This window comes from Triturus cristatus, chromosome 9 (genome assembly GCF_964204655.1).
Source record: "Triturus cristatus chromosome 9, aTriCri1.1, whole genome shotgun sequence".
Taxonomy (NCBI): domain Eukaryota; kingdom Metazoa; phylum Chordata; class Amphibia; order Caudata; family Salamandridae; genus Triturus; species Triturus cristatus.
The window spans coordinates 153044584-153060655 of record NC_140592.1 but is presented as its reverse complement, the minus strand read 5'-3'; the positions used below and the strand labels follow the sequence as shown (position 1 = coordinate 153060655).

The following is a 16072-nucleotide window of genomic DNA, read 5'->3' as shown; positions in this document are numbered from 1 at the left end:
CAGCCTTCATTTACTGTCCTTCATGAAATCCTGCCACCCACCTCTGTCCTTTGTCCTATGAATATTTGCTGATATTACTTTGCCTTTCCCAATGATTTTAGAGGCACCGTGGCAACAATCCTATCCCCTGCCACATCCTATTTTAGGTTATTCTTACATCCCTCGTCGTTTCCTTTTAGTTTCTGCCACTTGTGACAGTGATGATTAACTTTATTGACAAACACATCTCCCAACCCAAGATGGCCGACACTTTTGTCTTTCCCTCTTCACTGGAGAGTAACTAATTTAGTCTGTGAGACCCCGAGGATGATTCTTAACACTGCGCATCTCCTCTTTGAACTGACATTAAAACGCTTGCTTTAACACGCTTAACTAGTTTGTTGTCCGTGAGTTAGTCGCGATCACGTGACTTAATCACGTGACATCACCGGATGCACTTAATCTCCGTGCAGCATCCCGGACGCTACCTCCCAGACTCGGTGGCTCGGGTAGGTCTAGAAACACAGCGTGAGCGGGGCAGATGTGAGTACATTTTACGTTTTCTTTCTTTCCTGAAACCACCGCATACACTTCTAAGACCATGTAATAATTGAACAACACCACCGCTGGCGCCATGCTAAAGGTCCCCCTCTGACGCCAGGCTCTCCATTACTTGTGGAGCACCGGCGGTTTGGCTAATTTCCAATTCTGACCCTTAGCTCTCTATTTATTTACATTGTCTATCAGCAAAGTACACCACGCATATTTGCGAGCTTGTGGGATAAGCGCTCACACACATTAGATCGTAGAATCTGTCCCTGATACAGGCTCCTATAGGCGAGCTGGATGATAGCCTTTGTTTAAATGGGTCTCGACCTTGTATCCATTTTACATCCATTTTACACCCCTTTTGGATCACAGCCTGTCTACGTGGTTAAGTAATCATTTACTATCTATGTTATTTTTGCTCCATGTGTCCTCATGTCTAACTGCTGTGACTTGTGACTCTCCTTTCCCAGTTCTATACCATTAAGTTCGTTACTACCCTTTGGTCTAGACCTACTTTTAGAGGTTCTTTGGCTCACGCTAAGTCCACCAAGTACTGTTGTGGTCTGCAGTCCTACTGAATAGGGTGAGTCCAACGATATTTTCTGCCGCTTTTATTTTATTATTATATTTTCTACTTGTTCCACATAGGTGAATAGTCACTCTAGTTCACTTTGATGGTACACCACCTTATATGAGCGGTTTCCTGACGCTCATGCATCAGTAGTCACCACTGATCCTTTTAAATTTCGACGGAGATGAATCACCTTGAAAGCCTTATTGTTTGTTATGCTTTTACCTGTGGTCATATATGTCTTAACAATGATCTGTTTAACCTACCGTCCTCCCTCTCTTACAGGTAGTACAAGACCATGACAGGTATTCTAGCTTAATGATTTTTTCACATTACTCATTGTGACTAGGAGACCAAGATTTTGTATAGTCCCCCCTTTTTGTAGATAGTTTTATAGGTCCTGACGAATCGCGAGCGCACGAGCTCTGAGCGAGAAACATGTTGACCACCAATCTCATGCACTCTAATTAGAGACATTACACTCTACCGAGTGCCACACACACCTTTTAATCAGGGAAGGAGACCTTTAGAATAAAATTTAATCCCTATATCGGTACTCTCGACCCTGTTTTAAATAACTTCTTCGTATCTACAATAATCAGGCCCCCACACCCGCACTTCACCAAACGGCTGTTGGATTAAAAGAACTCCGATAAAGTGCCCCTTTTAGGGAGCCCGTCGGGCATTGCACCGCCGGCCCGACGAGGAGCAGCCCAGATGATGAAGCATGACACCTGAAAGGGTGTGTGAGGGCATTAAAATCCAACAAAAGGATTACCCACTTTACATATAACGCACATGTAGTCCTATGAGGCTCTCTTATCGATTCACCTCCATTCTTCTCTTTCTATTGAGGAACAACTGGTAACATTCTTGTTGTAAGTCTCACTGTTGGGGCACTTTACCAGTTTGGACCTCCTACTCCCTTGTGTGAGTGGAAAACGCCCCCTTTATCCCTCTTATTTGAAACCTACGTCAGTAGAGAGAGCACATAACTAGGGTCCCTAAAGTCAAGAACAACGCGATCCACCTCCACAGATTTTGCAGTATGGCCCACCCAACTCACCCGCTGAGCCATAATAATGTTATCAAATAAATTTGTCTGAGGCAACACTTTACTATGGCACCCATGGCCAGATTCATTTATGAGACTATGACAGTCTTTGTGGCGTCCGGGGGGGGGAGAGAGAGGAGAGGGGGCAACTCCTGTTAGTATCAGTGTATAGGGGTGCAGTCTGGTGGCAAAAGTATAATATCTTTTGCTCCTTCTCCACTTAAAGGTGGATATAGTAAGCTGTTGGAATTTGGGTTTGCATACTGGCGTCTGCCCCCATTCGGCAAATCATGCCCAATGCAATTAGTAGTCCCTTGTCCCACCTTTTGGTTTTTCCTAGGGGGTACTATTTCCCAGGGGATCCATTCTTGGGGATTCACGGGGAGACCACATGGGCGTCCTCATTTGTGGTTGGAGTAAGTTTTGTTAAAGGGGGGACAATCCTGTCATGGGGTGGAGCATCTTTATTGGTAGTCTGTGTATCCACATCCCTCAATGTTAGTTTCTTCTTTGGGTCCCTTGCAATAAGGGAAAGCTTTTTTTCAATGTGACCCAGGCGTTCTAAGATGGGAGCCAGCGCCTCTGATACCAGTTTACTGATTTTGTTAAAAAGAGGAATGTCTACACTCTCTAGAGTGTCCCCTCTTCCCATACCCCCTTTGTTCTATTTATGCTTCCTATTAGAGTGTCTTGTCTGGAGACTGACCCTTTGATTTTAGTCCTGCCTCTACCACCTCTAATCTCTTCCTCTTCTCCCCTGTTGTTTGTATAGATCTGCTCTCCTCCCCAGTCAATTTGGAATCATGCAAGTTTCTTTCATCGTTGGTAAGGGCTTCATCTTAATTACTAATCCTTACCACGGGAGATAGTGGTACTGGGGTCCTGAACTCGATGTCAGTCACAAATGGGTCTGGTGTAGCATCTGCAGTATTTGGAAGGGGTAGAGATGTAGTAGAGGCTAGTGAAAGTTGCAGCTCAACAAGCTCAATTTACTTGCTGATTGCACCCACGACTTTTTGCAGGGAGCTATCCATAGTAGTACAAGTGGAATTTGTGGCTGGTGCAATTTTCCATCTGCCCATAATTTAGTAAACCCGGGCTAGTAGTCAGATAAAACCAAAATCAGAGAATTTACCTCTAATTACACCACTCAGAGGGGCATATTCATCAAGGCAAGGCGATAAAATTATCGCCACTTTAGCGTCCGTTTTCGGACGGAAAGCGGTGATAATTTTATCGCCTAATCAGCAAGGTCACGCTATCGTGTGAATCCTTGCCTTATTGCCCTTTCCCCCAAAGCCCATCTTCGCATCTCTAATGAGATGCAAAGTAGGCGTTCCACCCCAAGATAACGGCAGAAATGTCGCTAAGCGACATTTCTCCTATTATCTAGCCACACGCTAACCTGCAGAGCGACAAGAAAAGTAGCGATAACCTCGGTTATCGCTACTTTCCTTACACCTGCTTTTCAACGGACTTAGCCATGATGTCCTATGGAAGGTGGATATCATGGCTAAGTCTGCCTTGCCCTATCAGCAAGCTTTCGCCAAACGTTGCGATAATCGCACAGTTGGCAGCTTGCGCATTGAATTTTATCGCTTTGGAGATGAGCGTTGCTGATAGCACGCTATCTCCGCGATAAAATTCAGAGTTGGCCGGCGATAATTAATCTCGCGCTAAGAGCGCTCAGCGATAATTATCGCCTGGCCTTGATGATTTGCCCCGTAGCCTCTTAGTGCTGAGGTAAGACGCAGAGTCCCTAGAACAAAAGTTCAAAAGAGTGGCCCCAGCCCAGCCTTGGACAGCCGTGGACGGGCGCAGATGGGACCACCCTTGTCCAGGATGCTAGGTTTGATGGGGTACAGGGTGAAAAATTAAGTAATAATTCATTAACTATTTATTATTATTAAATATTAAATTAAAATTTAAATATGCAAATAATGGAATGCTTACTTATTTTATTGTTTTAGTTGTGGGCTGCTAGGTTTGTTGGGTTTAGGCTGGGAAGTTAATTAAGTAATGGTTAATTAAGAATTGATTATTGATTTGAAGATATGTAAATTATGAAATCGTTAGTTTTTTAAATTATATTTTAGGTGTGGGTTGCTAGGTTTGTAGGGCTATAGGGTGGGACTTAATTAATATTTATCATTTCTGTGTTTTTTATTATATAATTATAAATACCTATATTTCATGCGAATTCATAATTTTTAGAATAAGAGTTTAATATTTTTTCTACATTCATGGTGTTACTTATATATGTAATGTGTTTGATGTGAAGTACTTTCCTTACTCTTGTTTAGACTACAGTAGGTATAGTAAAATTAACCTCCATACAGTTCAACGCTTTCTCTATTGTGAAGTTGTATGGGGTATGAATAGTACATTTCACCCCTCTGAAATCCAATGCTTTCCCTACTGTTTCATATACCGGAGGGGGAATAGTAAATTTAACATCTCCGAAGTCCAACACTTTCCCTACTGTTGCACAGATTGGAGTGGGAATAGTAAATTGTACCCCTCCGAAGTCCAACACTTCCCCTACTGTTGTGCTGTTTGTAGTGGGAATGGCAAATGTTACCCCTCTAAAATCCAACCTTTTCCATACTGTTGTCCTGTTTGGAATGGAAATAATAAAATTAACCCATCAAGTACAGCGCTTTCCCTACTGCTGCTCAGAATGGAGAGGGAATCGTAAAGTTTACCCATCTAAAGTCCAACACTTTCCCTACTGTTGTGCTGTTTGGGGTGGGAATAGTAAATTTAACCCCTCAGAAATCCAATGCTTTCCCTGCTGTTATACAGACTGGACTGCGAACAGTAAATTTTACTCCTCCGAAGTCCAACACTTTCTCTACTGTTGCGCTGTCTAGAGTGGAAGTAGAAATTTCACCCATCTGAAGTCCAACACTTTCTCTACTGTTGTGCTGTTTGTAGTGGGAATGGCAAATGTTACCCCTCTAAAATCCAACGTTTTCCATACTGTTGTCCTGTTTGGAATGGAAATAATAAAATTAACCCATCAAGTACAGCGCTTTCCCTACTGCTGCTCAGAATGGAGAGGGAATCGTAAAGTTTACCCATCTAAAGTCCAACACTTTCCCTACTGTTGTGCTGTTTGGGGTGGGAATAGTAAATTTAACCCCTCAGAAATCCAATGCTTTCCCTGCTGTTATACAGACTGGACTGCGAACAGTAAATTTTACTCCTCCGAAGTCCAACACTTTCTCTACTGTTGCGCTGTCTAGAGTGGGAGTAGAAATTTCACCCATCTGAAGTCCAACACTTTCTCTACTGTTGCTTAGACAGGAGTAAGAATAGTACATTTGCCCCTTCGAAGTCCAATGCTTTCCCTACTGTTTCACTGACTGGAGTCAGAATAGTGAATCTAATGCCACCAAATTCCACACGTTCCTACTGTTCCATAAACTACATTGGGCGCGAAAGTTGCTTCAAAAGGTTCGAGGGACTGTGGCCGGTGACTGACAGCCTCCACCCCAGAAGGGTGAAGGGAGCCGAAAGTCGGTGGAAAGGAGAAGGAGGAGCTCGCGGAGCTGGAGCCCGAGCACAACGAAAACGAAAACGAAATGCATGCACGGAACTCGGGGGATTTGGTCGGGGCTTGAGCTTGAGCAGGACTGTTGTGGCTATTGCTTTTGCTCGCTCGCCCCTCCGTCCACCCACCAGCCCCCTTTAGCCGTGAAAGCTGCCGCACCGCTGCCGCATTGATCAGAGGTCCGGTGCGGAGCGGCTCAGAGCTGTTCCCATGGCACTCCCACCTGTGGTGAGCGGCGGGTCTAAGGGGCTCGTGGAGAGTGGAGAGTGGAGAGTGACCCTGTGCACAGCCCTGTGAAGAGTTCAGAAGACCTCAGAGAAGAGCCCCCCCCACCCCGGCGGGAGCACGCCTACACGTCAGCAGCAGTAGTGCATTGGCAGTGATACTAACAAGCATCAGGAGCGGTAGTCAAACGGCAGACAAACGGTGATCAGGCGTGAGAGAGTGGAGCAGGAGAGGCAGAGGCAGCGAGGCGGTTTGCAGGAGGGCAGGAGTTCTACGGTCCGCAATCGCAACCTGCAACCTGTGCACCTACATCCGCCGCTGAGAGCCTGTCAGCGGAGCAGAGCGGAGGTAGTTGATGCAGCGAGAGATCGCGATCTGCACACATATGGCACACTGCCACAAACAGACGCGGGGGACGTGGAGGACTGTAGCAGCGGAAAGGGCGCGAGTGCGTCTGCGAGAGGAGCGGCGAGAGGTTGAGAGGCTGTGGCTGTGGCGGCCCTCGGGGGCTTGGAAACTTGGGACCTGAGGACACAGAGGTCGACAAAGGAGGTGTTGGAGGAGAGCGGAGGACAGTGCACAAGACACAGCGGGCTGTATGGTGAGGCTTCTTGATTCATTACCTTACTGACTTTACTGATTAGTGACTATTGATCCGCTGGTTTATTGTGCAAGCTTACAAGCCTATAACCCCAGGCTCTCTAGCCTGCCTACCTCCTTACCTCCTAACCTTTTTGTCGCCGCTATCTGAACAGTCAGATTCTACCATATTCCGGATACGCTTTCCCCCTCTCTCCATTTTGCCATCTTACCACGAGGTGTGACAAGAGCGGTTTACTGAGAGCGGAAACAAGATATTAATATCGAAAGACGCGACACTAGGAAACATTTGTGGCCTCAGTAGGCAGCCGAGGCAATAACTTGATCCTTACTTCAACCTAAATCAGCCCACAACATCCCGCCCGTAATAATGCGATCCGGAAAGATAAGGCAACAGGAACTTGTAAACCCTGCCAAAAGAACTAGGAGAGCAAACAAGAAGTCAACAAATAAGGGTAGCGCCGAAGCACTCGTGAGGTCAAAAGATGAAGTCCACAACCTAATCTACAGCCCTGAACCCTTGTCAAGTGGTATGGCAAGCAGCTTAAGCAGTGACTCCAACTTGCCTAAGACAACTTACCAACCGAAAATTTATACAAAATTCTCATTTTTAAAAGACGCTGGGCCGGTGCTGTGCTTAAATAGCAGTAAAATAACTAACCTCCCGGATCCACTCCAACCTCTCAATGCATACCAAACGGAACATCAGTTGGTACAACAGCGGCAGCAATGGCAGCAGCAGGGGCCAGATTGGAGAAACCTATCAGCCGCCGGTAAAAGTTATGGTTTTGGTAGTGGCAACGTAAGCTCAAATTAGGGGAAAGACGCACCAGCCATAATCAAGGAGGCAAGGACCCAGGTATTCAAGGAAGATAATTACCTGGGATATGACGACCTGAATCAATGGGAGACAGCCCTGCCTATAAACAAAGCAATAGATAATGGGAGCAGGCACATTTCACCCGAACAGGCGGTGAGTTACAGAGCAACCACTGCAGAGGGGGGAATTGAAGGTAGGGAGGAAAAAAAGGGGGAAAGTACTAACAACAGCATCCTCTACAAGCATGCTAATGATGGATCCTTGCTTAAAATGTCACCACAGCAATTGGGAGGAGAGCCGGAGGCTTCCGGAAATCAGAAGCACAGCCCTGCTGCTCATGGCTCATCACAGCAACCGGATACGCCATTGTGGACCAAAACAGAAGATAATCCTAATGATAACCCTCTCAATGTGGGCACTTTTGTTCAGGATTCACCGGAGAGACTTGGAATACGCAAGCACCCGGAGGTGTGCACAGCTGAGATGAACACGTCTAATATGAGCGAAGCAGATAGCATAGACTCTTATAATACGACAAAAAAAATAGAGGTCGAAAAATCACCAACCTTACAAGACGTGCACGCTCAATTAAACCGGGCAAAACTTAACACCAAACTCAGCTTTGTCGCACCACAACTTGACTGCAACACAGAACGACCACTAATGTCTCATGAAATCGAACTAGAGACTTCATACCTCACACCTGAAGAATGGGAGGGATTAGTCGCGTCCTATTCTGCTGCCAACGGAGGCGAGTCAGAAAGAAGAAATAACAACTCTCCAAAACTTAACAACGAAAAGGATAAATCACTGGATAAGGATGATATCTGGTCTACTCTACTGCATACAATGCAAATGTCTGTGAACGCATTGCAGTATCAATCAGATAAGATGGACCTCCAGTTGTCAGTCCTCAACTCACTCTCCATCTTTGTTGCTGGCATAGATGACAAGCTGGCTAACCTCAACAATCTGATCAAGAGGGCACAGTCAGAGACAAAATTCGCCCAGGCCAGCTGCACCTGCAAAACAATTGTAGACAAGCTAGCAACATTACCATCAGCATTGGATAACCTCCTTGCTGACATAAGGAAAGCAGTACCTGCCCAGTCAATGCCAGGTGAGACCCACTCCAGTGTCAGTGGCCTACAAATGACTAAGCTAAGCAGACCCCAAAGACACAAGGCACAGGCTAAGCAAACTGCAAGAGGGGCACAGACATCAGACAGCAATCAGCTCTGCGAGGATAGGGACTCATCCATACCAGGGTTAAACGTCAGTGCATTAACTGAAGGAGCAACAGCAGCCCTGATGAGTAATACTACTCAATCCAGCAACTTTCTGGAAAAACAGGCACCGACTGAAGGGGCACAACTATCCGCCAAACAGCGGAGAAAACAAAGGAGGAAGGGGCGAAACCAAAAACCCATGCAGGCATCGCCACACAGCAAGGATAGAACTTACAGGACCCGGGACAAACTAAGGGACGATCAACTAGTACATATGTGTAGGGAGGAAGAAGACACAACCCTGGGTCGAGAGGAAAAAAAGAGTCCAACCCAGGAAAAAGGACTAGAAATCACTGTGCGAACAACCGCCATCGAATTGATCAGTGATGGACTGGAGCAGAAACCGGGGAACAACAGCGGGAGCTCTTCAGGGGAACCACTGATAACAAAAATAATGGACTGCACCTTCAATAAGGCAACACAAGATTCAACTATATCATCAACTAATGGCTCGAGGGAGCCAGCAGGAGAAAAAACAGTCCCACAAAGCAGCATCAACACGGAGGGGGTGACAATTAAAACATCAGCGTTGAACATGGAGAAAGCTATAGTAAGCAATAGCCGGTCACTAGGCCTGACTAGGACATCACGGGGGCCATCACTGCCAAAAGAGTCCTCAATAGCGACAGAGACCATTATGGCCCAACAAACAGGGCACTCAGGCGCTATTACAGCAATTATGTTCCACCTAGAGTACATATCAAGGGGTCGGGTTGATATATTAAACAGGGGTAACATCTTGCGCTTACTGAGGTCCATCAATACGTTTGAGAACATAAAAACCACTGACCTGGAGTCAGTTGAGTTTATAGAGTCACCTGACTGTCCAGGACCAGAGTCAACGAAAACAGTCAAAGTGCCAAGAAGAAAACTCCGGCCACGAACAACCGAGCCCACGACTATTCTCAGTACTGCGAGGGGCGCGTAGCAACAGCATAGAGCCCAGGGCAAATGGAGAATACAATGCATTAAGGGCATTCGTGGACAGAAGCAGACCCACACTGGAGTGGAGCAGGGTCACCAGGACAATAAACATCAAAACTGGAAGACCATGACACTCTAAGCATAATGTATTCCCACATAAGAACTTATTGAAAATCTGTTCCTGGAACATCAATGGGCTGGGAGACTTGCTAACTTATCTAATGAAATTTGACATAATTGCGCTCCAGGAAACATGGAGCGAACTACCAACGGCACTGCATGGCTATAACATGCTCCACTTACCGGCAAATAGAAATGCAAAATTCGGTCATAACAAGGGAGGTCTTGTCACATACACCTCCATAAGCAGCATTTACGCAATAGAACCCCTACCATACAACCTAGCACCTCCAAATGAAATGCAAGTAAACCGAATCACCCTACAGGGGAAGACAAGTAAAGAACACATAATACTTGTAAACCTCTATCTGCACCCACGCGATAAAAACAAAGGGAGTCAACAACTAAAGGAGGAGCTGGTGAAAATAATAACAGAAGAGAAGACAAATAATTGGATAATCACAGGATACTTCAATTTAAACATGCTGAGGAGACGAGTTAATGACATCAACTTAGAGAAGGATCCATTTGCTTGGGAGGAAATGCCCCAAGACATTAGTACAGACGGAAGACTCACAAACATCACAAAAAATGTATTGTCGTTCTTAGAGCAACTGGGCGTACGTGCATTAAACGGCAGATTCCCGGGAGATCGCCCGCAAACAGCAACATTTAATAATACTGTAACAAGGTCAACAATTGACTACACATTCTGCTCTTGTTGCATGTTTACAAAAGTAAAAAACTATTGCATTGGGAGTGAAGATTTTAGTGAACAATTACCCCAGGATATCACGGTAGAAGAGCCATCACTATATAAACTGCCCCCAGCAAATACATTCTGTACAGAATTTACCAACAACGAAAGAAGAGTAAAATGCAGCACCAACGATCCTGAAGGACTACTCTCTCGAGCAAAACAACTCTGGGAAGAAGGGAAAGTAGCTATCCCCGACACAATTGGAGGCTGGGAGGCATTCACAAACGCCCTACGTAACAGCTACAGCGATATAAAGGCCAACTCTCTAAACGGGAGAATAAAGTATCAGCAAAATCCTCGGCCTGGCTTCAATATACGGAACAACACCAAATGTAAAAAGTTACAAACACGGATAAACCTCACACTGCGGAGGCTGAAGAAAGATCCCTTGGCATTGCAAGAGCTGAGGCAGTTAAAAGCTACTCGCAAAAAACTTATCTGGCAAAATAAAAAGGAAGCCGAAGAAACTCTTTGGGCCAGACTCATGTACGATATTAAGAACAACAATAGCGCACAATTTTGGAAGAGAATTAATGCTCTATCTAACCCTCAAGGTCAGCGCATTAGTTCCAATGTCACAAAAGAAGCATGGATAACTTTCCTTGAACCTCATTTTAACAAAGATCAGACCCCCCAATTGGCTTAAATACTCCTGCGCCCAGTATAGAAATTCAACCGCTTCAGCTGAATTTGAATGCAGAAAATGGACAGAATTGTACAATCACAAAAACACAAGTTCACAAAAGAATTTTGAAAGGTAGACGCGAAGGGGCTCCTGGCTCAAATGGGATTCCGCCCATATTATTCAAACAAGATCCTGAATTTTGGGCTACAGTCCTTAAACCGGTCTTTGATAGAATCATGCAGACGTCAATATTACCATCATCGTGGAGAGGCTCAATAATCTCTCCCATTTACAAAAAAGGCAACAGGAATGACCTGAGGAGCTATTGATTGGTAGCTCTTTTGGATAATGACGCCAAATATTAAGCCAGGGTACTCCTCCAAGAATTAACAACATGGGCTACAGAAATCAAAGCAATACCCTATAACCAAACCGGCTTCTGTAGAGATATGGGTACTGTCACTAACATCTCCGCCCTCTCACTAATGATAGACGCTGCACTCTTAATCAAACAGCCTTTGTACATCTGCTTTATTGACTACAGTTCAGCATTTGACCACATAAACAGAAATATCCTGTGGCAAAAACTAAAAAAGCTAGGCATTCCACTACTGCTCTTAAGACAACTAATCCTTCTGCACAGTAACATCTGGGTACAAGTAAAGTTGGGGGCAGGAGACCATCTATCGAAAAAGATTAATACAACCTCAGGATTAAAACAAGGGTGTGTATTAGCTCAGACACTATTTAATTTATTTATGGCCGAGCTCTCAGTCCAACTTAATGGAAGCAATGCGCATGCCCCGAAGCTGGGAGGTCGCCAGCTATCTAACCTCCTATACGCAGATGATTTAGTACTCATTAGTCGGACATCTATAGGATTACAACGCCTGCTGGACATTACATCTCAATACTCAGAAAACAACAAACTAAGTATCAACCAAGACAAGACAAAGGTCATGTGTGTAAATTGCCGGAAAATAAAAACAAAATACAACTGGCACCTGGCAAAATACAAGCTTGAAGTCGTACAAGTCTACAAATATCTGGGGGTTATGCTCGACAACAAAGGCAATTACCAAGCCCAGTTTGAGGCAATAAAATAGAGGGGGTTAACAACAGCAGTAGCTTTAAGAAAGTTGAAGAATATAACCGCTGGCCCAAGTTATCTCCCTCTGACCAAGGTGATTCAGGCCAAACTGATACCATCAATCACCTATGGAAGTGAAGCCATGAGATGGAGGGATGCGGAAATATTAAATGGCACCATCGCAAGAGCGCTGAGAATAATTTATGGGTTGCCTGGATATACATCCCTGGTGCAAATAAGGCTGGAATTTGGGATACAGGGACAGGAGCTAGCCAGAAAAGGAGCCTTTGTTATAACCTGGTTCAAGATAAAAAAAAGGGCAGCCAGAAACGCTGAACTTCTACTTGTGGAGAGAAGTAGAAACAATAGAGACTTGCCCAGCCAGATATTTCTTGGACACTGCACTGGACCAGTTGGGGTTACGGCAACTCTGGGCAATGTCCGGGACATTGCCCAGCTTCAAGTGACATGGCAAGCTTCAAGTAAATCGTAAACAACATTGTCAAAAAAGAGTCTATTTTACAAGACAAAGCGGCCTTGATAAAACGTTCACATGGCTGGCTCACGATACAAACCTACAGAAAAGTGACTCCTCAAGCCTACCTCCTTTCTAACTTCTCCAGAACCATTAAAGAAAAGTTTATGAAATTTCGATTAGGTCTATTACCGACGGTATACCATCTGCCCCTTGGCTGCGCCCTCCAAAGCCAGCTATGTGCCGTCTTTGCGGGGAAGGAGAGGAGGACATTGTCCACATCATAACTATTTGCCGTGAGTTGACGCAAGAGCGCCGGCTACTACTTAGACCTACTTTCAACAAAAAACAAATACGGTCGTGCAGACAAGCGGTGCTTGCAAGCTTCTCTGGCGAAGACACTCAACTAAGCTGTTGTCTAGTAAAGTTTTTATCTGTAGTTGACCTTCGCTTTAAAAATAAGTGCACTGCAATAGTGTTTTAAGCACATTATTTCAAGCGTTTTTTGCACATGTAAATGCCTCAAGGAAATCATTAATAGGCTAACTATATGGCCATCTTTGATCTTTTTTGAGGTGTCACTATGCACTTTAAATCTACATCCCTTGGCCTGATATCATTCTGCAGCCAAGACTCTGATCAGAGGGGTAATCCTACCTCACGAACTGCCGCTAATACTTGTCAACAGAAATGAAGAAACAAGATTATGGGTCACTAAGGCCGGGGGAGTGGACATTCTCCGCAATTTTAAATGTGTGTTTTTAACTATGGCTAACAGTTTTCCTTTTCTTTGTTTTTTTTATTTTAATAAGAGATGGTCAATCTTTGTTATGGTTTTAATTAACTGTACAATAAATATATTACTTACTTACATTGGGAATAGTATATTGGGTGCACATAAAGACATGCACACAGTTGTTGACTTGACTAATCATAGATTACTTTAAAAGAGGTAAATAGATATGTAAACTTACCACCACAACAGCATGTGCAAGTTCAGTAGTGCTGTTTATCAAAAGGGATGTTCTTGATTTGTTATTCTGAAGTACAATACAAATTATACAGCACATTAAAATCAATTAGATTAACTCTTTAAACCATCTTAAAACACACATTAACAAACACACACATTAGAGTCGCAATAGCGACTCTGTAGTAATAAACTGTTGACAGGAAAAGTATTTTCTTGATCACTAATAACTTCAGAAACATGCGCATAATCTTCCAAAAACATCTATAGTAATTAATCCTTCACAAATTAAGCCTACATTTACTAAGGGTTGTATGGGAGCTCGTGCTGCACTGCACAAGCCTTTTTTAATGATAATTAAATCTATTCAATGTAATTGTATCACTACACTCCAAGTATGCACTTGCACGAAATGCTAGAAAATAACCCCCTCATTGATGATTTAAACAAGAGGGTGAAAAGTTGTAAGGTGGGTTTCGAAAAGGAAATAGCAGAACTGCTCCATATCTACCAGGATCTGGCACGGTTTTCCTCACTTCCTGCTCTGGTGCACATTTTGCTGCTATGCGTCAGCACACACGCTTATGCCATAGTGCGAAGGTGTGTGCGTTCTGTAAGGAGTAGTTTTTGTATTGGAAGAGGACCCTTACGAAACTATCTTTAACACTTTTCCACTCTGTATGTGTGCTGTATGAAAACATTTCTCCTCTATGCACCTGCCCTGAGGAAGGGTAGAATTTTGATGCCAATCCCCATCTATTATTGTTTGTAGATAGAGATTTGCATCAAAACACATGGATGTTTGCATGTGAATGGGCATGCACTATCCATGGAACACTCACTTGGTGCATTGTAACACAAAACAGTTCATTGCAGAACTTTGAGATATTTTGGGAAACAATTCAAAACCTGATTTACATTGGATAGTAAATCCAAACATAACTCTTTGCATCGTGTTTGCATTACAAAGGTAACAATAACCTGGCGCAAAGAGTTAGTAAATCTGGGTCCTAATTTGGGAAATGAGGGCCTGATGTACAAAACAGTTTTATGTTCAAATCACTGTTTGCAATCTTAAAAGTCATTTTTAATATCAATAAACACTACTTTAGAAGTCAGTACATTATTTCTGACTCCTAAAATGGGTTTGCAATACTGTAAGGTATTGCTTTTTGGAAGGAGTGCTTTGTAACTGTCCCATCTAAATAGCGATTTCTTCAGAAGGTGTATACATTTTTTGCAACCGCAATCAGACTGTAAAACATTGAAAATGTACTAACTCCCGAGTTGTGCTGTTAATCCATTTACAAAAGGGAAGGGGTACTATAGAACCCATTTTCCCATTGTGAAATAAACTAAAATGTTGTTGGGGAAAGTCAGTGCTCCAGAGTACCACTGTCAACTTTCAAACAAATGTTTTATAAAAAGTAAACTTTCTTTTTTTTTAAACTCTCTGTTTCCATTATGGAAAACTGGCTGCATTAAAAAAAGTTCATGTTATTTAAATGCAAACACAGACATGCTAGCATTCTGATCCAGCAGGTAACCATCCATTTGATTGCTTCCAATTACAGTAAGTTACAATTTGTGACCTATCTCATTTACATTCATGAGGTAGTTTAGATTACAATTTATTTCGAATTTAGTGGACTAATCTATAAGTACATAGGCCGTTCCACAAAATTCCACAACGGTCCCAAACAATTTCTGGTCGCAGTCTGTGACTAGTATTTTGTAACCAGTGTTTTGTACATCAGGCTCTGCATTTATTAATGGAAACTCAAATCTGTCTCTGCTGGTTCACAAACCTGAAACATATGGCTGGCTGAGAAGGCTTTACATTATTTCTCTGGCCGCTCTTGACAGGTTCCCTAATCAACGTACCCAATTCATGAACTTCATTCATAAAAATATTGATGGGTCCATGTGCGCCCATTCCAACTCTACGTGAAAGTATGATACACCATGACAGGTGGAGTCATATTTCTGCACATTACTCACCTTTGTTTTTTTTTTTTGTTTGCAGAGTTTTATATAGCGCGAACTTGACCCGAATCCAATCAGGTATCAGAGCGCTTTGCATAGCACCAGTTACGTTACGTTACATGAGGACACACATTCATTTTTTGTTAGGCACAGGGAGATTAAGGGCCATATGTAGGTAACATACTATTTACCGATTCATAAATACCGAAATTTACCGATTCAGTATTTAAGAATCGGTAAATAGTATGTAGGTAAAAAATCTGTAAATTTTACCGATTCGGAAAGATTCGGTATTACTGATTCAGTATTTACCGAATCGGTAATGAGGCATACCTTCCCATTGATTCCTATGGGCCTGGAGGCCCATAGGAATCAATGGGAAGCCATTCACCATTACCGATTCGGTAAATACCAAATCGGTAATAGGGGGAGCATATTCAAGGGTGGCAGGGTGTCACATTGACACCCTGTTGCACCCC

General features: G+C 43.6%; 1 protein-coding gene across 1 annotated transcript in view; it reads right to left on the bottom strand.

The window, feature by feature from the left end:
• Positions 1–16072, bottom strand: part of IL17RB (interleukin 17 receptor B) — a 169926-nt gene that overhangs the window by 52576 nt on the left and 101278 nt on the right. Inside the window, exon 8 of the mRNA XM_085627621.1 lies at positions 13612–13677. Within this exon, the coding sequence (XP_085483747.1) occupies positions 13612–13677 (66 nt within the window). The remainder of the gene's footprint in view (positions 1–13611; positions 13678–16072) is intronic.